The sequence below is a fragment of the Canis lupus genome, chromosome 15, assembly GCF_003254725.2.
Source record: "Canis lupus dingo isolate Sandy chromosome 15, ASM325472v2, whole genome shotgun sequence".
NCBI classification, from domain to species: domain Eukaryota; kingdom Metazoa; phylum Chordata; class Mammalia; order Carnivora; family Canidae; genus Canis; species Canis lupus.
Genome location: NC_064257.1, coordinates 26,841,627 through 26,866,386, shown reverse-complemented (window position 1 = coordinate 26,866,386; position 24,760 = coordinate 26,841,627). Strand labels below are relative to the sequence as shown.

Here is a 24,760-nt window from a genome sequence, read left to right as displayed (position 1 = left end):
ACTACTTTAGAAATGGAAAAAAGAAAATAAGCAATTTAATACAGTCAATGTATAATCATTCTAAAATTACTTACCCCCATGAAAATACAATAGCGAGAGAATCTTGCCTCAAAAAATTGACATTAGAGCTAGACCTACTGATGGGCTCCTGGAATAAAAAAAATTATGACTAAAGGACCTTTAACAGTGTTTGTCTCTTTCCTGCAACATTATTCTTATAGATTTTATGTTTCTTTAACAACAGTCTGTGCATATTTGCAGGTGATCATACAAATTATCCAATCAGTTTCTTACATATATGCTGAAAGTATGTCTAGATAAATATGCTCTATCTTCCAATAAGTCACTTCTTTGCCACATAATCTGTGTTCTGCTAAAGATTTGTTCTGGTCCTTTAAAAATTTTTTTTGGTTAAATCCTTGGTTCTTTAACAAATGTCAAGGTCTATATATGCTGTGTTTTGATAAGTAATTTAATATGTAAAATGCTTTGAATGACTCTCCTGGTATGTATAAAAAAAACTTCGTTAAACCGGTCAAAATAGAAATTTCATGATGTATAGTAATACGTCATTGGATTTTCATCGATACACCCAACACTATGTGTCTGGATATAGAAATCCTTTCAAAGCCCTTCCCATATTGTATTGCTTAACAGCAGATACAGCACAAGTAAAGCATGGAGAAAAAAAAAATTCAACATTTTAATGAAAGTGACCAGAACAAATTTTTAGCAGCAAAGCGTTTATATCAATTTAAGTGCTGTGAATGAGTTACACTGGGTATGTTTGAGGTTGAGGGAGTTATTACAGTGTTCAAATAACAGTTGCTTTTTAAGGTCATTGCTATGTCCTACCTTGGATTATAATGATATTTAGAGTGAACTTCACTTAGATAGTTCAAAGTCTAACACTGAGAATGAAAACTAAACAAATAACAGGTTGTCTCTATTGTATTCAGATTGCCTCAATAAATCATGGTGATTTTGCTTTCAAGCTTTTTCAGTGACTAACATTTTTTTAGTTTTCTCAAGTTGCTTTCAAGCTTTTTCAGTGACTAAAATTGTTTTCTATAACTTATAAAAATATTAACGAAATTTCTGTTTCTTAACATTTCAGTTGGACGATGACATTTACGATGATTCTTCATACACAATATTTAAGAGACATATGACTAAGAAAATCAGTTAGGTTTGGTACATTTGATACAATATATCCACAATATTTGTTATTGTTGGTAAAAATCATGATGTATATTATTTCTAAGTCAGACACATATAATTTGCCTTGGCTACATATATTTGAAAAACAATTCCTAATGAGCATAGAAACTAATGTATATCAAATAGAGTGAGGAATCTTATTTTGATAGATATTGTATAGATTTTTGTGTTTGTATTTCGCCTATTTCTTGACCCTTTATAAATAGCTACCCTTCATATTTGATCTAGAATTTTTAAGGCCCCTTTATTGTTTGCACTGTTTGCCAGGTTTTACTATTTGTAACACACTATTGTGTTAATTTCTTCTTGAAGATACCTTGTGTGTCTTGGCACAAAGATGGCTAGAATGTGGTGCTAAAAATATTGTCATTTCTATAAATTCTGCAGTTCTCATATTAACATTATTCAATGCTATTTTTATTTATTTTTTCCCTAAAGGGTTTTTAAAAAAAGATTTTACTTACTTATTCATGAGAGACCCGGAGAGAGAGGCAGAGATACAGGCAGAGGGAGAAGCAGGCTCCCCGTGAGGAGCCCGATGCAGGACTTGATCCTGAACCCCAGGATCATATCCTGAGCCAAAGGCTCAACTGCTGAGCCACCCAGGCATCCCTCTAGAGGAATTTTTTGAGTGACTTATTTTGATTGTAAAATATAAAAAGGTTTTGTGATTTTTTTTTTTTTTAAGAACTAGGTTTGCTTTTGGTCATGTGGCCCTTAAATTAACTAAAACTCTTCTTTTTATTCTATGTAACTATGCCCAATTTGTTGGCTTCCCACTAAACTAATAGTTAGCGAGTGTTTAAATTTCCAAATTGACTAGGAAATAAAAATTGTAACTCGCTGAGGAGTTAACAGTTTACAAGCTACCCAGCTCCCCATTTTCTCCTGCACACAATTGCTTCTACAAATCAAGTCATATGTCCCTTTACTCTTGTCAGATCAGGTAAGGTCTATTCCCAATTCCTTTAATCATTTTTTTTTCATTGTTCTCTTCAGGACTCTATTCAGTTTTATGACATTTACAACCACGTGTCCACATTGCTTGTAAATAAAGAACAATGATTCTAATAATTGAGAGTATTTTCTACCCTTAATAGACAGGTATATTCCTTTGAAATAACCTAGTTTCTAATAAAGCACTCTATTTTAATTTCTGATAATCTTGTCTTACCCCTCACTTTCCCATGTTAACTAACTTAGTCAAAGTAAACATTTAGCAAAAATATGCATTTTAAGTAAATCTTGAAACGTTTATCAGTAAGCAGTTATCCTTTGGAATTTAATTTTTTTTTAATTTTTTATTTATGATAGTCACAGAGAGAGAGAGAGGCAGAGACATAGGCAGAGGGAGAAGCAGGCTCCATGCACTGGGAGCCCGACATGGGATTCGATCCCGGGTCTCCAGGATCGCGCCCTGGGCCAAAGGCAGGCGCTAAACGGCTGCGCCACCCAGGGATCCCTCCTTTGGAATTTAAACATTTAAAAACCACATTGGATTTTTGAGATCACATGGGGCCTTTGAAAGCTTTAATTTAAAATTTAGGGGCACCTGATGGCTCAGACGGCTGAGGATCCCACTCTTGATTTCGACTCAAGTCATGATCTCAGGTCCTGTGATTGTGGCCCACCTCGGGCTTGGTGCTTAGTGAGGAGTCTGCTTGGATTCTCTCTCCCTCTGCCTTTCCACACTACTCTTCCTCCCCTGAGCTCTCTCGCTCTCTTTCTCAAATAAATACATAAATCTTAAAATCATCCTTTTATTTACACATTCATTCACCATGTATTTATTTACTGCTATTTTATAGCAGGCACTGTTCTAGTCAGCCTTGCTGTGGACCCTCCCTGTCAATTTTCTTCCATGTGCCAAATAACATTAGTAACTATCACACTGTAGTTGCTTTCCATTTTACTCTATTCTAGTAATTCCATCTTTACAGCCCTCATATGGAACTTGTATAAAACAAATACTTATTTCCACATTCTCAGATAGTGAAGACTTGTGGATAGATTTCCCAAAAACTTTTCATGGAAACTTTCATTATCCCTTTTCATGCTTATTAGTTCTTAGCAGGGAGACATTTGGCAACAATAAACATGACTAGCCTGAGGATTTATTATATTATTGCACTTCAGTTTCATTCACTTGACAAATGCATTTCACATTTGACCATGCCCATTTATTTACTCACCACATTAGCTAGTGTAAGAAATTGGTTTGAAAGCAACAACAATAACAACCCTCCCCCCAAAATTCAGAGTATAGTAGTTTATTCTAAGAAAGGAAATGAACATGAAGGGAAGGCATAAGAACTAGTATACTACAGTCAGAAACATGATGCTTTAATCTATTATCAATAGAGCATACGTGGATCCTGTCCTCAAAAATATTAAAAATGTGTGGGTTTTTGTTTGTTTCTTTACAAAGAATAAGTATAGTTGACATGTGTACAAACTAGTTTTCTCATACAAGTACATTGAAATTTGTTATTCTCTGGATAACATCAGCTGTTGGTCAAACTACTGTTTTAGATCTGTAAACACTCTTTTGTGGTTACTAATAACTTACATTTAACTGTGTCTGGAATCCTTGACTGTTGACTGTTTCATTAAATTGTCTTAGATCTTAGAAACAGGCAGTATCAACTTGTTAAAGAACATTAAATCAACAGCTATCTATTATGTGCCTACTTTGTACTAGACTTTTGATACATATGTATTAGATGATTCCACCAACCATGTAAACATGGTATAATAGTAATTAATTTTGATTATCTAATTCTGGTTGTGGGACTATTTTAAGGGTTAAAGTGTTAATGTGTTTGTTTGATTAATTGACAAGGTTCAGGAACAAAATATCAAGACCTAACAAATTCATTTTTAAAGCTTCTGCCAAAAAATTTGAGACCAAGAAAGGTCAGAGTTAATGGCTTAAACAAAAATAAAAAGAGCCTTAAAGTTTACAACTTTACATTGTTAGAGACCAACTCTTGCTGAACAAAATTTTTTTAAAAAAAAATTCCATGTGATTTAGCTCTAGCTTCTCTATTGATGTACTATTTTAAGTCAAACACTTTGGATTAAAAAAAGAGGAGAAGCAAAGCCAGATTTCCTAGAGAGAACCAAAAAAGTTTAACAATTTATAATTATAAACTCTTATCTTTACCTTTTTTTATCTGGGCAAAAATATAACATGTATAGTGGGATGGAAGTTTGAATCATTTAAATGGGTAATATGACAATTTTTAGTTCTTGTACAATGAATTTTTGCAACAATTGGCATACACAATGGTATCATGGAATTATTTTATTAGAAGATTTTGTAGATAGAACATGGCCACTTATGCCATTTGGTACGGCAGCTAATTAGAAGTATTACCATAGTTGACATACTTAACAACTCTTCATTATGCATTTAGCATCAACAAGATTTTTGCTTGAGTACAGTTATATTACTTTTTACTCTCAAAACTATTACAAGTATTACATGTTAGTGCTCATATTTTCTCATCGCCCACGTGCTCTTCAATTCTCTGTCATTGTCAGTCCGCTCATAACTTGCCTGAAAATGTGACGTTGCAGGGATTTAAGCGTTCACTACACCCCAGGCCCCTGATCAGCACTTTATTTTCACCCACTCTTTCAATCCTAATTACAACTCTATGAGATACACATCATCTTCATTTTAAAGATGGGGGAAACTGAGGTAAGGCTTTTAAACTCTTTGCCCAAAGGTAAGTGATAATAGCACAGGTGAAACTCAGCTTCAAGTGACCAAGATTTATTGTAAAGAAGACAATATTGTGTTCAATAGTCAGAAATAAAGGATTCCTCTAACGTAACAGTACCATAAAGAAAATCAAATGTGAGATGTAAATCTGTTTTTGCATGCCTTGGAATGGAAAAGAACTGCCCATTTCCTGGAAATAGGCCTATGGAACTAAAAATGAATAATATGTATCAATGGAAAACAATACTATCTTCAATGTCTGTAAGTGAGGAAATACATGAAATACCTTTCTATACCTGTATTCATATCTATGCCCACCTATAAATTTTTATATGCTCTCATATCTCCGAACATGATTTTTAAAATTTAATAATTACTGAAAGTTTTTTTCAGACTTTCTTACCCTTTTTTCATGTCACTGTTTATTCCTCAAGGCCTTTGTAAATGAGTTGTGACAAGACTTTTTGAAGTTGTTCAAAGAATACTCCCATAATTGAGTTGATTTTGGGTGTATTACATGAGCACATGCTTTAGTAAAGTAATATTAATGAGTAGTGTCTCCTTTGAACTTTGTAAAATTTGATATAGAATACTAGAGACTATGTGTTTTTTTCAAGATGAAAGAAATATATCAGAATGATGTAACTATGTAGATTTTTTTTAAAGGCCAGGTACAAGTAAAACCAATATGCTAATTAGTGGGCAATTGAACCAAAACTCAATTTATTCTTTTTATGCGTAGTTTCAGTTTATGCAAAAAATATAAAAATAGGTACATGATTAAATGTAACTTTTACTCACCTTTGCCCACTCTATGTGACAGAAAATTAAGTTACATGTGAAACATTTCTAGACATCCAGTGAGAAAATCCACTGACTTATAAATTTAAGTTACACAATAAAAGGGATCCCTAGGATGTAGCAGAGCTGCCAAAGAGGTCAAAATGCTAATTGGAAATCTTGGGGCCTTGAAAAAAGGAAAAATTTGAAGGAGATAAGGGGTTCAGAGTGGGTTGCAGAAGGCTTGCAAAGCATCAAGGTGACAACATGGGGAGGTAAATCCACCAACGAAGCATCAGTGAAATAAGATCATTTATTACTATACTTACAGCTATTACTTCTGCAGTTTCATAGTTTGAAAATCATGCCTGTAACTAAATGGAAATGGTAATATGAAAAAAAATGGTAATATGTCAAGAACTAGGAGGTAAACTTCTCTGTTATCTACCCATCTACCTATCTACTTATCTTTTTTTGATCTGGTATTTTATGTAAAATTCTAATTTTAGATCTTTAGATCTAAAGAAGACACTTGGTAATATGAAAATGTTACATAATTATGGTTTTCTCTTCACTTAACAATAAGACTCTGTGATGGAAATGCTATTATTCTGGCTGGCAGGGGACAAAAAAAGTATGAATACCTTCACCTTCTTTGTGCTGGAAAACGCTCCCTAAATGGTTTTGAACAGGATCTAGCCCATTCCTAGAACTATAATTCCCTAACAAATCCCAGGGGCCCCTCGTTTTGAGGGCACTGAGTGACCCCCATTGTGTAGTCTATTTCAGGGTATTCTCTTCAACTTGGAAGAGTCTTTTTGGAGAATATCATTATCTTTCTCAGCCAATCAAGTTTTCTTACTGGAGGAATGGAGGATGACAGCTGATAACCACAGATGTGGGTCCTCTCACCTAAAAAATTAACACTGCAATTCATTAACACATCTTTGCATTGGATGAAGTTGGTTAAGTCATTAATAATTTCAGAGAAAAAACAAAGCCATTTCACATAAGAGATACTGCTTATATTCTTGAAATACCAAAATAATGACATTTTTAATTTTTGAAAATAAATTTAAGTTCTAATATTTTTTCTCTTTCATGTTTTAATTTAAATTGCAGCTCATGAACATATAGTGTAATATTAGTTTCAGGTGTAGAATTTAGTAATTCATCATTCACATACAATACCCAGTGCTCATCACAAGTGCCCTCCTTCATCCCATCACTCATTTAGTGCATCCCTCTGCCCATCTTCCCTCCAGCTACCCTGAGTTTGTTCTCTGCAGTTATTGTTTATTTTCTGGTTTGCCTCTTTTCTCCCCCGTGTTCCTGTACGTGGTGTTTATAGCAGCATTATGAACAATAGCCAAATTATGGAAAGAGCCCAAATGACCACCGACTGGTGAATGGGTAAAGAAGATGTGGTATATACCTACAATGGAATATTACTCAGCAATAAAAAAGACTGAAATTTTGCCATTTGCAATGATGTGGATTGTAGCTAGAGCTAAGTAAAATAAGTCAGCCAGAGAAAGACAAATACCATATGATTTTACTCATATGTGGAATCGAAGCTCTACTTTTTAAAACATTTGCAACATTTGCTATATTAAGGATAATTATAAAAGAGGCTGACTTGTATTTTTAAAAAGTTTAGAATTTTGATATTTAATTGAATTTGAAATTGTCCCTATAACATAGAATCACACCTAATATATATTAAGTGCTCAATAAATGCTCATTGAATAAGACCACCACAAATAACTTCCAAGGTATAATTCATTCAAAGTGAATTTAAAATATTATTAATATTAGTCTCATCTTCAAAAAGAGGACCCTTAAAAAAAAGAGAGAGTGCCTCTCTTTGCTTCCAATTTTGGCCCATAAATATACTAGAGTTCTCTCCAAAACATACTTTAGGAGAGACTATAGGCCTGGTTCTCACTTATATTCTGAGTGAGAATAATCAGATTTAAAAGCAAGGCCACCTTGCACACAGTCTTATAAATTGAAAAACTGAAATTTCTCTTAAAGAAGACAGCTGCCTGTTATTCCTTTGCTTTTCCCACCACAGCATTTTACATTTATACAAAACACCATAGGTTTTACTAATTACTTTCAGGGTAACCTGTTCATTAAACTACCTTATAGCTGTATGTCTACACCTAGTTTCCTCTATAGTGTCTTCAACATTAAGTTTACAAACGACTTTTTTCTAAAAGGTCAACATTTAGCTAAGGATTATGCTAAAGATTATGTCCAAGTACACCCTATGAAATGTCGACTGGGTTCTTAGTAGAAAGTTTTGTTTTTTCTCATTTAAAAAAAAATGTATCAAGACATCAAGATACCTACTAAGTATTTATAGTAGAATATTCTTACACCAAATTTTTATAATATGTATCAGAGTCACATTTCAGAGTTAGAGAGTTTCAGAGTCACGTTTAGCTTTTTAAAATTCAAATTGCTTTTATGAAATAGCTGTCATTTCTCATAGATGATGGGGTTTTCTAATCTTTACTTGGAAAACATTTAAAGGAAAGTTTTTTTTTTCCCCATTTCGGTTGACTATGCTCAGCTAAAGTAATTAGAGAAATTTGAAAACATTTGAAATCAGACTCAGAAGTGTTATTGTGTGGAGAAAATTTTCAACTATAAACATTATTTTCATGCTATAAAATATTAGAAATAATAGCCTCTGTTGCTTTTTAATTGGAAATTTTCACATACAAGTTTTATCGTTCTATTTGCAGAATTCCAGAATTCTAAAGCTATTAGGACTCTTGGATCTCCTTTACGTTTGTTTTTTTCTTTTCTCCTCCTTTCTCACATGACAGCAAAACTACATATTTATATACTTATCTAATTTTCCATTATATTTTCTAAATGAACAAACCAAACCTGAAATATCTCATCCGAGCTCACAAAAATGTTAAGTGTGAGAAATGGGATTCAGATTCAGATCTGGCTTACTCCAAATTTCTTTCTCTTATTCCAGGTCACCTTTTACCTGCTAAATTTACAAAGGAGTTATAAATGACTTATCCAAAGTCACAAGCTGATGAGGAGCCACTGCAAGATTAGAAATCTGTTTTCCAGTCTCTCGACACCATACTCTTCTTACCAATGCCACACTCTCTCCCACGGTGTTTAAAAATGCAACTGGCATATTAATCATCTCTTACCTCTGGACTTCATAATTCGTTTCCTGAGGACTATGCTATGCCTTATTAAAGTCATTCCTGGGGTACCTGGGTAGCTCGGTTGGTTACGTGTTGGGACTCTTGGTTTCTGCTCAGGTTGTGATCTCACTGAGGGTGAGATCGAGCCCCCATTGGCCTCCGCATTCAGCGGGGAGTCTACTCGAAGATTCTCTCCCTCTGTCCCTCCCCTCATGTTCTGTCTCAAATAAATAAATACATAAATAAATATATTTTTTAAAATAATCAAGTCATTCCCTAGTTAATTATTTTTTCCTAGTTAATGACATGATTTTATAGGCTGGAAGTAGAAGAAAGAGGAAAAACTTAGAAGAAAGAGAAATATAATGATGGGATGACATTCTCTTAACAATTTGAGGTCTTTGTATGCTTTTCCTCAATTCTTCACAATTTGCCTCACCCAAGCATATTTCCTAGCCTTAGATGCCATGAGTAAAATAACATTAAGCCTTAATTTGGTCCATGCTGTGACTCTCTTTTAAAAAGAAGAATAGTGAGGGACGCCTGGGTGGCTCAGTGGTTGAGCGTGTGACTTTGGCTCAGGGCGTGATCCAGGGTCCAGGGATAGAGTCCTGCATCGGGCTCCCTGCGGTGAGCCTGCTTCTCCCTCTGCTTATGTCTCTGCCTCCCTCTCTATGTCACTCATGAATAAATAAAATCTTAAATAAAATGAATAAAAATGAATAAAATGAATAAAAAAGAAAAGTGCGTACAATTTACTTTTGTAAAGATTTTAAAAATATATTTACTTATAAAATTATACAATTTTATATATATAAAACCAACACATACATGTTATATCCAGAGAGTAGGAGTTTAGTGCATACATATGTCAGTTATCAATTCACAAGCAATGAATACGCCCTTCATTATATGTTTTGTAATAAAAGGATTTCTTCAAGCATTTCTGCTTTAAAGTGAGAAAAACGTTAAGCTTTCTCAATAGAGGGTGCTGAAGGGACACTGCTCTAAGAAGGGGTTTTGTAATTTCTGGCATAGGTGGGGATAGGGTTGGCCTTGTGGGTTTCATGAGCTCTGATGCAGCCCCCCTGAGCTCCAGTCCCATTATATGATCCCTCGGCAACCCTGCAGCTTCAGCCTAGCAATAACCTGTGTGCTATCCTCTCCACAGGGAAACCAAAACCTGCTGCACCCTCTGCCTTACCAGGACCCATTCTCACTGCATGCCTTTTTCTTTGTCACCAACTGCTCATTATTTGGCCCCTGTCCCCACTCCAGGGAATTGCCTATTGTTTGCCCAGTAACTTCAGACCAGTAACTCCAGACCAGGGAACTTGTCTATGTAGTGGCTAAACCACACCTTCTCCAGTGAGCTCTGAACCCTCAAACAGCCTCAGCCCTAGGGTACAGGGTACCATATACAGTTTCTTTGTATTTCATAGCTGATATGGATAATACTTTAGTATAAATAATAATACTTAAACTTTCCCTGTTTAACCTTCTGTGTGATAGCTGTCTTCTGATTGGACCCAGATGGTTACAGTACATATTTATATAAATTATAAACTCCATGCAGGCCAGAGATATACTGGTGTTGCTCAGCACTGTCTCATCTGTGTGATGCACTGAGCTTTTAAGAGGACCCTGCAAATATTTTTGAAGGAACAAATGAGAGTATTTGCTTCAAGTAGATTGGATCCATAGGAATCTGACTCTCATGATTGGTTGTTTGAAAAATTCACCTGGAAAAAAACCCTTACTGTTTGGAGAGATTGAACATACAAGGATTATAGATAGATCAGTTGCTCTTAGAAGCTTTGGCTGATAATAATGAATGTCTACCAAACTAGTAAATCTTTCACCATCCTTTTTGTCAGTACAGCCTGCCTCCCACTATGGAGCAGTAAAATGTCAAATATTCTCTTTCTGGCTCTTATCTGACATTCTCTGCTCCATTGTGGAGCATATTCATGGATCCACCCATCCATCCATCCATCCATCCATCCATCCATCCATCCATCCATCCATCTGTTAATTCGCTCATTACATACACATTACAGCGCCTACATGCCAGGGAGCTGTTCTAGGTACTAGGTACTAAATACTACGTTAAATTCCCTGCCCTCCTGGAACATACATGCTAGCAGAGGAGAAGGAGAATAAACAACATAAAATATTAGTATGACACTGTTGTGGCCAAGAAAATCTGAAAGGAAGTCTGATTAGTACTATCGAGAGAGATTTTCCCCCTGCTGGAGACCAAGCCCTTCAAAATTCTATCTTCATGTTGATTGAATTCCATAATAGAGGGCTATTTATAATATATCACAACCATTCTTTAATAATAGTAACCGTCTATCAATAAAGTAAATCCCAGAATAGCTGGCAAGAAGCACTCTTCTAATATTTTCTTTTTTTTTTCCCCCACCACTTTTATTAAGACATTTTCTAGAGCAGTGTCAGGTTCACAGTAAAATTGAGGGGAGGATACAGACACTCTCCATACACCTTGTCCCCACACATGCAGCCTCTTCATTATCAATATCCCCCCATTCCCTTTGTTATAACTGATGAACCTAAACTGACACAGAATAATCACCCAAAGTCCATAGTTTGTACTCCAATTCACTTTTTTTTTTTCCAATTCACTCTTGATTTTGCACAATTTGTGGGTTTAGGAAAAAAAAAGGGGGGGAATGAATGACATGTATCATCACTACTGTATCCTACAGAGTATTTTCATTGCTCCCCCCAAACCCTATGCTCAATCTATTCATCTCCTCTTCCCCCCTCCCCAACCCCTGGCCACCTGTGATATTTTTCAAAGTTTTGCCTTTTCAAGAACATCACAGAGATGGAATCATACAGCATGTAGCCTTTTAGATCAGCTTCTTTCACTTTCTAATATGCATTTAAATTTCCTCTGTGTCTTTTCATGGCTTAATAGATCATTTATTTTTCACACTAAATAACATTCTATTATCTGGATGTATCACAGATTATTTAGACATTCACCTATTAAAGGACATTTTGGTTGCCTCCAAGTTTTGGTGGTTACAAGTAAAGCTGCTACAAACATCCACATTTTTGTGTGGACATAAGTTTTCAATTCCTTTGGGAAAATACAAAGAAGCAGGTCTACTGGATCACATGGTAATAGACTGTTCAGATTCACAAGAAGTCACCAGAATTTTTTCCAAAGCGGCTGTACCATTTTGCATTTCCACTAGCCATGAATGAGTGCCCCCACTGCTCCACATCCCTGCTACCACTTGGTACTGTCAGTGTTCTGGGTTTTGGCCATGCTGATAGGTATGTAGTGGTATCTCATTGTTTTAATTGGCATTTCCCTTTATAGTTAGTATTAAAGGGAATTTGTTCTTTATTTTCCTTTAATACTGTATTGGTTCTTCTAGGGCTGTACTTGTCCATTTTTGTTCTTTTTTAATGGCCTGTATAGCATTTTGTATATTGTAGGTATATACTTGCTTGGATCATGACGCCTGCTTTTTATATAATGACCCACAGATATATGCAATAATATTTAAGTGTTTACTGAATTAGGGATTACAGATGCATATTATGTAAATATACTATAGATATATACAAATATATATATATAAAATATATATATATACAAATTAGATATCCCTATACATGTGCCTCTATACATACAGACATACACGAATATACACCATGCTAATAATTATTTATTTGAAAATTTAAAATTATGTTAATGGAATGTGCTTAGAGTAATTTTGGAGTAAACTTTAATAGTAATCCTTGGAATCTACTTTTGCTTGAATGACCACCTTTAGTCTAAATCTGCCTGTATTATTAGGTATTGACATTGGTGAACTATTTCACTTTTTACTTTTGATAACTAAAAATATTCTTTTTTTGATAAGAAGTGTAAAATCATTTTGTCAATATATTGGAGGCATTGTAGAATGTTAAATCTGACTCAAAATACATTTGTTAATCTCATCTAAAACACTGAGAAACACCAAGGTATTTTTAGAAATTGTTCATTACTCATTATCAGTAGGAAAGTCTAATTCTTCCACTTTACATTCAAGCTTAACTGAAACTAGGCTTCATTTTTAATCCAGTCTTATTTTGCATACTCTGGTATGTGCAAGTTCTGGTCTGGACATACTCCTAATTGTTCAACAAAAATATATTCATATTTTTATCCTTTGCTTTCTGTTAAAATGGCTTTCTTCCACTTTTTTCCTTACACCCCAAATGTCATTCCAGGTGCAAATCAAATATTTTGCCTTTGAGAAGACTTTCTCATGCAATTTACATTAGTTGCTTCACTTGTAAAATAAATATGTTTTTCTGTATTTATAATATTCAGAACCATATTAAAAGGGCTTATAGTTCAAGAGAATTTAGATATCCTTAAAGGAGAAATTGACTTTGGGCTGATTATACACTATATCAGGGGTTCTGTGGATTCCCAATCCCTAGCTAACTCCAAAAATGGAGTATGTCCTAGAACGCATAGAAATGATTAGGAGTAGGCAACTGGGAACTTAAACTATGCATATAGTAAGCAGTGATCTTTTAGTAAATGGCTCCTGAATGAATAAATAAGAACTACATATGTTCTATTATTACAATTAAGCGATTATATTTTAGTGCATGGAGGAATCAAAAGCAAGATAGCACTGGGTTTGGAATAAGAAAAGATAGGTTCAAGTTGCTGCTTTTCCTTGCTAAGTTTTTTGGGTCACAAACAAGCTAAATAAACTCTGAGTCTTATTTATATTAGCTGTTAAAGAAAAATAATCAGTATAAATAAGAAAGATAATTAAGGGGTGCCTGGGTGGCTCAGTCAGTTAAGTGTCTGCCTTTGGCCCAGGTCATGATCCCAGAGTCCTGGGATCAAGCCCCACATTGGGTTCCCTGGTCAGCAGAGAGTCTGTTTCTCCTCCTTCTGCCTATAACTTCCACTTTTGCTCTCCTGCTCTCTCTCTCTCAAGGAAATAAATAAAATCTTAAAAAAAAGATAATTAAAATAAATTAGAAAAGCTATAAATTGTTATATCAATAAAATTATTATTATTGTAATGCATCCTTTAAGAATTAAATGGAAAAATTAATTGAGAAAACCAAAACCATCTAAGGAAATCAAATGTTTTGTAAAAATATTGTCTAAATGAGGAAATGAATTTGCATACTCATTTTATAAATGGCATTTTAAAAATAAGAATGTGGCCTCTTTCATCTTTTCTTAAACCATAAGTTAGATTAGAAGGTCATGTATAAGGAAGAAGTAAGACATAAAAGGAAAAGGAAGAGAACTAGGAAATTCTCTAAGACAGTATGGCTTGAGGTGACTGGCATGATGCTGAAAGTACACTGGTTCTGGAATTATTTGACACACAAAGAAGAAAGACAATTCTACTTTGAAATTATTTAAAATTATGCAACAGCAACATAAAACAAAAGCAATATAAACAAGTATTTACTATATGCTGGTCAATGTACTATATGCTTTACCTATATTTTTACTCATTTCTTCCTCACCAAAACTCTATGATATGGACTTTATTATTCCCATTTTACAGATAGTTAACTTGGGTGTTAAGATCATACAACTTATGCGTAATGGTAGAACTGGGATTTAAACCTGGCTTTATCTGATTCTATACAATACATTATGAATATTATAGCAATATAGAAAGAAATATCTTAGAAAAGTTCAAGGGCTGAGAGAGTTTTATAACTGCAGCCCATAAACTACTCTAGATTTAGCTTGTAAAGCTAAGAGAAATACTTTAGTTTTAATAAGGTGACAAGTCTTTTAAGAGAGAGAAAAAGCTGGAGGAAAAAGAGCTTTCAAAATACCGAAGCTGTACATGGTTGGCTCAGGGCCATAGAAGCCTAGGACCCAAGGATTTTGATGGTTAAAGATTTCTATGGATATTAGGCTACCCCAAGTTTTTTAGTTAAGTAACTATTAAGAATAGGTTTCTTATAAGCTGAGCTAGTTAGCTCGTGTGTCTAGATACTAGTGACCTTAATATCTTACTTCAAACAATTCTTCTTTTATGGCTATGTGTAGGTAGCAATCATAAAGACTTTTATTACGCTCTTGTATTGTGCCAGATATTGTTTTAAATGCTCTACATTTTATCCTAACAACAACTCCTCAAAGTAGGGACAGTACTTGATATTCCCATTTTAAAGTGTATTTTATTCATAATCATGCTGTTGGATAAAAACTCTGTTTTTCTAAAATGGTTTGTCAGTAAACAAACATTGTAAATTGTCAGTGAACAGATTTAATGATTAGTAGAGTTTATTATAATGTCATTACTGACAACCAATTGGAATCAGTGAGGATAACTCAATTACAGTTCCTTAGAGAATGAGCTGTTGGGTCACTATATCCTATGTCTGATAGTAATAGAACACTGTATAGTAACTCTACAGGAATTAAAATTTAAAACAAAAATAAGACTACAAAAAAATTAACTCTGTATAATGATCTTGTATTCTCTAAAATCTATGATTTGACATCACATAAGTGTAAGATAAGGCTTGTGCATTTTAGGATAGTTGCTGATTTTTATTGAGCTATATACAACTGTTTTGATAGGTGAAACATTATAAATAGAAACTTTGATATTCTGTAATGTGACAGGGTAATTTGTTTTTACACTGCTTCAAAGTGATATGATTTCATAATATGCAATGCTTTAAATGGAGATAGCATTATTCATTATGTGTGACACAGGCAATTATTTCTGAAATGTACATATATTTTGGAAGTTGATATAATTAATAAATTATGTTAAAATACAAAAATTTTATATTAGATCAATAATTTTACTTAGTGAATAAATCACAAACTATTTCTTTCTTAACCATATTGACTAGAGCAATTAAAAAAATTATTTACTTATTTGGGAGAGAGTGAGCACCAGCAGGGGGAGGGGCAGAGCGAGGGGGCAGGGGGAAGCAGACTCTCACTCAGCAGGGAGCCAGATGTGGGGCTCAACCCCAGGACCCTGGGCTCATGAACTGAGCTGAAGGCAGACACTTAACTGACTGAGTCACCAAGGCGTCCCTAGAGGATCATTTTGTGACCAGATTCTATAATCAAGTAAAGAAAATTCAAGCAGCTAAGAACTTTGAAGCCTGGAAATATTTTTAATTTAGATATATTAAAATCACTGTTTCAAAACAAAATTAAAATTTATCGAAATGAACTTGCATATATTAGTGGATTTGAATGACTAATGAATGCAACATGCCTGGATAAAAAGTGAGAGAGGATCATTTTTAAGTTTTCATTTATCTGTAGAGCATCAATCTGGATGATTGAATTTTTTACATTCAATCAAATATTGACTTTGTATATATAAAACTATACTATTGACAGGTAATAAAGCTTTTTTAAAAAAGAATACTTACAATAAAGTGTAAGTTAATATGTGGATTTTTGAAGTTCACTATACTTTGGGGAAATCAACAAAATATGATATCCAATAAAACATCTTTTATACTAATATACCAAAACATTTTAGAAGACATTTCAAAACCTCTAGGGTATTCGAAGAGTTTGAAAAAAAATTAGACTCTATTACCACAAGAAACAAATATTTTTAAATGTTTATTTTTTCAGAGTTAATAACTGCAATGCAAATCTTGTTGAAATCGTATTAAAAGTAACAGATGTGTGTGACAAGTTTATAAGTGTAACGGATCATCATTAATAAACTGTCATCTATTCAACAGAAATAGTTTTTAAAGCATTGTTTTGACAGTAAAGTATTATCACCTAAAATCTGCTATTTAAAAAGTTTCCTTTAAAAGTTAAGGTTACCTACAGCATCGATCAAATCAATGACAAAAGGCCAAAATATACTAGTTTGATATATAAATCCAACTTTTTACAGTTGGCCAAAAAGTTCTTTTAGAATTAAATGATCAAATAATTCAATATAATTCATGGGTGAGTCTGAGTCTCAGAGAGTATGATTAAAGTAAAAATTGATGCTGTTAGTTTTAGAAATAATTTAATGTGATTTATATCAAAAGAAGACGCTTAAAAGAAAGAAAAAGTTCAAATACACACTTTTGGGCAGTTCTGGTTGCTGGCATCCTACCCCTTATCTAAGAAAGAATGCTTGTTGGCATCATGTTCCATCAATTCATTTGTGATTTCTAAATTAACTCTGAAGGAAACCACAACTTACTTGAAGATCCCGCTGAGTGTCTGTGTGCCTGATTTTTTTTTTCTCTCTTCACAGACAAAGCACTTCCACTGGTCATGGAAAAAAGGTCTAAATCCGTGTCTTCTCTGCTTACAAGTCTTGCCTGGGAGCAATGGGAGGGAATGTATACAATCATGAAACAAAATATGGCATTTTCTGAATGCAGCTCACATTACCCCAAATAAACAAACAGGCTCTGTCAAACAACCTTCTTCAAAATGATACCACAATCCTTTACTGCTGTCCAGGCAGAACAAATGCACTATGTCAAAGCATTTTTTGCAAATAAGAGCCGATTTTAAAATTGAGGTTTGCTATTTGAGTCTGTACAACAAAAGAAAACATTTGAGTACAGTAATTTTGATGAAAATCAATCTTAAAGGCAACTGATGAAACTTTAAACAGCTTAACATCACTTATTTACCAAGTATATTATTTAATTCTTCATTGAATGTTAGAAATGTCATAGTGGATTATTTTCTGCAATATTTATATTTTACCAGTTATAAGTACTCGTTTTCTCAACAGTATTCCTCAAATGCCTTTCATCCCATATTCATTTGCTACAAAGTCACAAAAGAGCTTTACCTTTTCATCAAAACCATTATTAATATAAAAATATTTTACAGTAAGTCTAATTTTAAGGGTGGTGGTAAATAGAAATTTCAAGACATACTATTTTAAGGACATAGGATTAAATTAATCACTTCTAAAATTACCCATCTGAACTTTTATTACTACCTTGGACTGAACCTAACAGTTGAAAGAGTCACTTCTTGCTATTTATAAAATATTATTTTACATAATGTCTAATATCATTAAGTACCAATTTATCAGGATTCAACCCTGGAGAAAGGGAAAATGCCATGATGGAAAGCAAAGCAGCCTCAAAATAACTGGGATTTAACCCAAACCACAGGATGCTTGAAATCCTGTGAGAAAGCATTGTCCTAATGTTCAATGTGAGAAAAATTGAAATAGAGCAAAATAAAACAATAAAACCATCACTGGGCTTAAAGAGCTATCCCCATATTAAGGGCTACAAAAATCTCGTGAAAACACAATCTGAAGATCATTTTCTTTCAAATTCAGATCTTTGCCCTTCTCCTTTACATCTCTATTCCCAAATTCTTCCCACTGTCACAAGCATGAACTTCTCATTGTTAAGTAAGCACGTTTGCTATTGATGAACTCAGAATAGAAGCCATTTTATGGGGCAGCCTGGATGGCTCAGTGGTTTAGCGCTGCCTTCAACCCAGGGTGTGATCCTGGAGACCTGGGATCGAGTCCCATGTCGGGCTCCCTGCATGGAACCTGCTTGTGTCTCTGCCTCTCTCTGTGTCTCTCATGAATAAATAAATAAAATCTTTAAAAAAAAAAAAGAAACCATTCAATGTCACTTGTTGATGTACCTGCCTAAGTGATACAAGTGTATTGTCAAAAGACCTCAGTAGAAAACAGTTTAAAAATGAAATAAATAACAGTTGGCTTCCAGTTTATACTTGTGATCGGTATGAAAAATGTTATACATTCTTTCTGAACTTTATTTCAATTAGTGTACGAACGCACGCATCTAATATTTCCATTAGCAAAGCTCCATCAATACTAAGACTTAAAAAGAACCAGTCAAAAGTAAGGGGGAAATGCCAAAGCAATACTACAGTTTTGGTGAGATCAGTTACAAAACAAGGAAAAACATCTTAACAACACAGAGACCCTCCTGGCTAGCTAAAGAGGCTCTAACTACAAGACTCAAGATTTTAAAATCAGATTTTATTTGCTTCAATTTGATGATATAATATCACCATATCTATTTAAAAGTAAAATTCCCACCCATTTCCAAATTTGATGATACCTACATGTCAAGAAAATATTTGTGAACACATGTCTTCCAAAAATCTCATTACCATCGAACCATTGACACCCAAAAGATGTCTTCTGATATAGAAAGTAATCAATATCAGTTACTAATTAGGCCAGATTATAATAAGCAATCAAATTTAGAAGTGGAACTTAACAAGAATACACAATTTTACAATGGTGCCACCTGGCAGCTTAAATGCAAATCTAGGTATTTTACAAAGGGGTTAGTTATAGGTCAGTAGTGCATCTGACATAGTCACATGTGCATTAATTAGTATTCCAATTCTATTTCTGAAAACGCTGGCTTTCAAATTGAACATTATTCTTCCTTTTACTGCTAAGATGAATTTTCTTTATGATTTCTTTTTTTCTATAGCATGAAAAATGGATATACTTAAAAAACTGAATATGACTGACCATGCTTTTAGCACTCATTCTACCAAACAAAAAAATGTATGCTTAATTCTAAAACATTGTAATATTAAACATTTTCTATGGTTATACCACAATAAATAGTTCTGAGTCAATGTTAGACAAGAATATTCTTATTGCAATTCAACAGCAAATATTTTTTAAATAGTAATTTTGCAAAATTCTCATACATATTTGTTTTCTGAACTGGTCACATTTGTGGCTCCCAGGTGCAAGGTTTGTAATATTTCCCCTCATATTTTCATAGTGAAATGAGGAACATGAATTTTTGAACAAGACTTCTAAGCATCTGGATCCCGATTCACCTCCAACCCACGCAAATTACTTAAAAATACAGAATCTCTGTCATTTAATAAAGAACAGGGAATTCCTCTTCTGCTTTTTTCATAAATAAGATTTTATTAAACACTTATTTTTGGAATTTTAGAAGCTTATACTAAATAGCACACATAAAAAGAAATACCGATTTCCTTATTGTTGAGATTTTTAAAAAAGAGAAAATTTACAAAGCAAAGTTCATTTATAAGCTATCTTATAAAATTATTCACAAATTTTTAGAGTATTATTTTCAAAATTAATGTCAGTCTCTTTTCTGCAACTTGCTTGTTTTCACTGTACAGTACATTTGTGGGCTCTAGATTTAATTCATTCTTTTTACCCCTCCATTTTAATACATCATCATCATCATTGTATAAACCCCTTTACTCATATGTGTGAGCATTGGAAGGTACTTTTTTAAAAAAAGATTTTATTTATTTATTCATGAGAGACACACAGAGAGGCAGAGACACAGGCCGAGAGAGAAGCAGGCTCCCTGCAGGGAGCCCGATGCCGGACTCGATCCCGGGTCTCCAGGATCACGCCCTGTACCGAAGGCAGATGCTCAACCGCTGAGCCACCCAGGTGCCCCTGGAAGGTACTTTAAATCTTTTATCGAGCTATAATTTACATGCAATGAAATGCATAGATCTTAAACATGAAATTCAATCATTTTCAAAATTTTTATTTTGAAGTAACTTAAAATTCCTACAGAAGTTGCAAAACTTGGTACTGAGAGTTCCCTGTATAACTTCCAGCCAGCTTGCTCCATGATACCTTATGTAAGCAAAGTGTGGTTCATAAAACCAGGAAATCTCATTGGTGCTCTACCATTACTAAACCACAGACCTTATTAAGACCTCACCAGTTTTCACATGCACTATTTTTCAGGTTTGTTTATACTTTAAGACATTTTATCATACATATAAATTCATGTACCACAACCAGGATACAGAGTTATTCCATTTTTCCCAATAAACTCCCCTGCTCTCCTCTTAGTCATATCCCTCTCTTCCTAACCTTATCACGGACAACCTCTCAAATGTTCTCCATCACTATATTTGTGAATGTCATGTAAATGAAATCAGACCATATATAACCTTTTCAGATTGTCTTTTTTTCACTCAGCATAATGTTCTTGAGATCCATCAAAGTCTTTATATGTATCAGGGGTCTGTTCTAGTTTGTTGCTTTTTATTTCTTTTTATTGTATGTCCATTCATATGGGCCACCAATTATTTATCCTTTCAATCGCTGAATAAAATTTGGCCTGTTTCCAACTTTTGGTTATTAAGCATAAAACTACTGTGAACATTTATGTACAGGATTGTGAATGAGCATAAGTGTATTTCTCTAGGAAAAATGTCCAAGAGCAGAACTGTTGAGTCATAGAAGTGTATATTTAACTTTATAAGAAATTAATGGTTTTTTTTCAAGTGCCTGTGCCATTCTCAGCAGCAATGCATGAGAGATCCAGCTGCTCCGCATACTTGTCAGCACTTAGTATTGTCAGTATTTTATTTTAATCACTCTAATAGGTGTATATTGATATTATATAGTAGCTTTAACAATTTTCCTAGTGATTAATAATGTGTAAGATCTTTTCATGTGCATATTTCTCTCTGGATAGTCTCTTAGGTGAAGTATTTACTCAAGCACTTTGTTCATTTTCTAATTGCACTGCTTGATTTAATTATTTTTTAAAGATGACTACTGTGATGGTTATTTTCATGTGTCACCTTGACTGGGCCACAGGGTACTGAGGTATTTGGCTCAACATTATTTCTGGGTGTGTCTGTGAGAGTGTTTCTGATAAGATTAGAGTGTGAATTGGTAGACTAAGGATACCATATTGCCCTCTCTGGCATCACCTAATCCACTGAGGGCCTAAATTGAACAAAAAGGTGGAGGAAGGGAGAATTCACCGTCTCTGCTTGATGGATGAAGCTGGAATACACATCTTTGGTCTTAACACTGGAACTTACACATTAGCGCTTCTGGCTCTTAGGCCTTCAGACTTGGACTGGATCCTACACTATCAGCTGTTTGAGTTATCAGGCAGTTAGTCTTAGACTAGAACCTATACCATTGGTTCTCAGGGCTTCACATTCAGACTGGAATTACACCACCAGGGTCTCCATAATCAAATGAGCCAATTTCTTATAATTAATAATACATACTTTCTTAAAATAAATAAATATATTTATACAATATCTTTTTGTATGTGTATATAGATATTTATCTTCCTCTTGATTCTATAGATAGATATAGAGACCAGAGGGCCAATGGTGCCAGTTTCAGGCCAAGTCTGAAAATCTTGAAATAAGGTAGTTTGTCTCTTCTTATATTGTGTTTCAAGATCGCACTGGCCATTCTAGGCTCTATATACATATATAAAGAGATTTTATACATTAGATACAGTTAAACACAGACACAGATATAGATATCCTACTGTTTAAGTTTCTCTAGTGATCCCTGACTAACATAACTACAAATGGCTCCTTTGTACCTCTTTCCAGTAATTTATCCTCAGAAGCAACACTGTTCTGATTTCTTTTACAATGGAGAGGTTGGTTTTCTCTGCTCTTGAACTTAATATAAATATAATCATACAGTCTGTGCTCTTTTGTGTCTGGCTTCTCTCACTCACTGTATTGTTTTTGGTTTTCACTTACATTGCTGAATGTATCAAGAGCTCATTTCTTTTCGTTTCTGAGAAGGTATGCCATTGTAAGAATATACCACAGTTTATCCATTCTGCTGTTGATAAACATTTATGTTGTTTGCATTTTCTTGGTTTTTATCAATAGAACTGCAATGTAATTTTCATACAGGTTTTTATGAAGACACGTGTTTTCATTTCCTTTCAGTAAACATGTAGGAGTGGAATTAATGGGTCATAGAGTAGGAGTACATATAATTTTATAAAGTGTCTATTTTCCTAAATGGTTTTTATCATTTTTCACTGTACCAGTAATGCATGAAGAGTTCTAGTTTTTCCATTTCTTTGTCCACATTTGTGCTTTCTGGTTTTTAAATTTTAACTGTTCTAGTGTTGCATAGTAGTGTTTCATTGTTGTTTTAATTTAAATTAGTGTGCTTTTTAACCATTCAAATATCTTCCTTTGTGGAGTCTCTCAAAGCTTCACCATTTTTAAATAACTTGAGATATTTGTCTTTATATTATTGGTTGTGGGAGTTTTTTCTATATATTTCTGATACAAGGCCCTTATATTGGATGTATTCATGTGGGCGAGGTGTTATTTGCACGTGGGAGGCTGTGGAGGACAGAGAGAGGGAGGTAGAAGGGAGAGAAAAAGAGAAGGAGGGAGAAAGAGAGAGAAAATACATATTTTTCTCTCAGGATGTGATTTGACTTTTCATTTATTTTTGTTTTCTGAATTGAACCTACGTACAAATGCTTTAAATATGAAGTACAATTTATCTTTTTTGATTTATGCTTTTTATGTTCTATCTAAATTTTTTTTTGCCTATCCCAGGTTTTATATTGCTGTTTTCTTTGAGAAGTTTTAGAATTTAAGCATTTACATTTAGGTCCATAATTCATCTCAAATTTATTTTTAAGATGTAAAGTAAAAATCAAAATAGACCTTTTTCCCTATATATTTCCCTATATAGATATAGATATACTTTTTTCCATATATATATATATATATGGAAAACTATATATATATATAGTTTATATATATATATGGAAAACTATATATATATAGTTTATATATATATATATGGAAAACTATATATATATATAGTTGTCCAGCACTATTTGTTTAAACAAAATATTCTCTCCTCTTTTAATTAGTACCTTCAAGGAAAATTAACTCTCTACGTGTGGTATTATTTTTTATTAATTGATTTTTATGTCTTTCTGCACATAACATATAGTTTTGGTTACTGAGGCTTTATAGCAAGTCTTGAGATCAGGTAGTGAGAGTTTTTTTCAAGATTGTGTAGACTATTCTAGCTTTTTTACATTTCCATATGCATTTTAAAATTTGTCCATTTCTACTAAATGCTTTCTAAGAGTCATTAAATTTACAGATCATTGAGAATTGACATCTTTACAGTTTGAGTCTATTCATGAGTATATCTCTTTGATTTTTTAAAACAATATTTGGTAATTATCATTACAGGAGCCTTGCACATATTAATGTTAATATTTATCCTTAAATATTTTGTTTCTTACATTTTGGTGAATAGAATATTTTTAATTAAAGTTTACTAAAGTTTGTTGCTAATATATGATAGGGTGTACAAAGACCTAGTTTAATAGATTCCGACAGATTTCTTTCCATAATGACTGTACGAGCCTTGACTTTCACTAGACATACATCAGCGTTTCCACATTATTGAAAGCACTTTGCATTACCCAATTTTTCTAATTTTTGCCATTCTGATGAGGATAGTCATGTGACATCTTAGTTTTAATTTTTATTCCTCTGGTCATGTAACTGAGCATCTCTTTATATACATTTATGCATTAGTCAGATCCCTATAAATTGTCTCTGTGTTTTTTCTATTGTATTTATATTTCCTTTTCATTAGATTACCTGACTTTATAATTATATTTGCAGAAGTTCTTTTCAAATCTAGATATTGGGCAGCCCGGGTAGCCCAGTGGTTTAGCGTCGCCTTCAGCCCAGGGTGTGATCCTGGAGACTCGGGATTGAGTCCCACGTGGGGCTCTCTGCATGGAGCCTGCCTCTCCTTCTGCCTGTGTCTCTGCCTCTCTCTCTCTGTGTCTCTCATGAATAAATAAACACAATCTTTAAAATAAAATAAAATAAAATAAATCTAGATATTAAGCTATTATTAGTTTTAGGCACTGAAAGTAATTTGTCTGTGTCTGTAATCTGTTAACCTTTTCTATAAAATCCTTCATAGGAAGTTAATATTTAATTTAAAAGTCAAGTCAATCAAAAAATTTTGCCATATAATTTATATTATTTGTATCTTTTAAAAGAGTATTTCTTTAC

At 33.6% G+C, this 24,760-nt stretch overlaps 1 protein-coding gene across 16 annotated transcripts in view; it reads right to left on the bottom strand.

Annotated features, from left to right (window-relative positions):
• LRRIQ1 (leucine rich repeats and IQ motif containing 1) overlaps positions 1-24,760 on the bottom strand; it is a 214,991-nt gene that overhangs the window by 11,351 nt on the left and 178,880 nt on the right. For 9 of the 16 annotated variants that reach the window (XR_004805254.2, XM_049094257.1, XM_035699206.2 and 6 more), the window contains one exon: positions 17,133-17,253. The exons of 1 other annotated variant lie outside the window; for it this stretch is intronic. Coding sequence is in view for 12 of the 15 variants with exons in the window: in XM_049094257.1 (XP_048950214.1) it covers positions 17,133-17,253 (121 nt within the window). In the remaining 3 variants the exon portion in view is untranslated. Of the gene's footprint in view, positions 1-74; positions 149-6,060; positions 6,106-6,134; positions 6,644-16,583; positions 17,254-24,760 lie in introns of those variants that run through there. 6 more of the 16 variants (XR_004805253.2, XR_004805255.2, XM_049094259.1 and 3 more) reach the window with 5 other exon arrangements.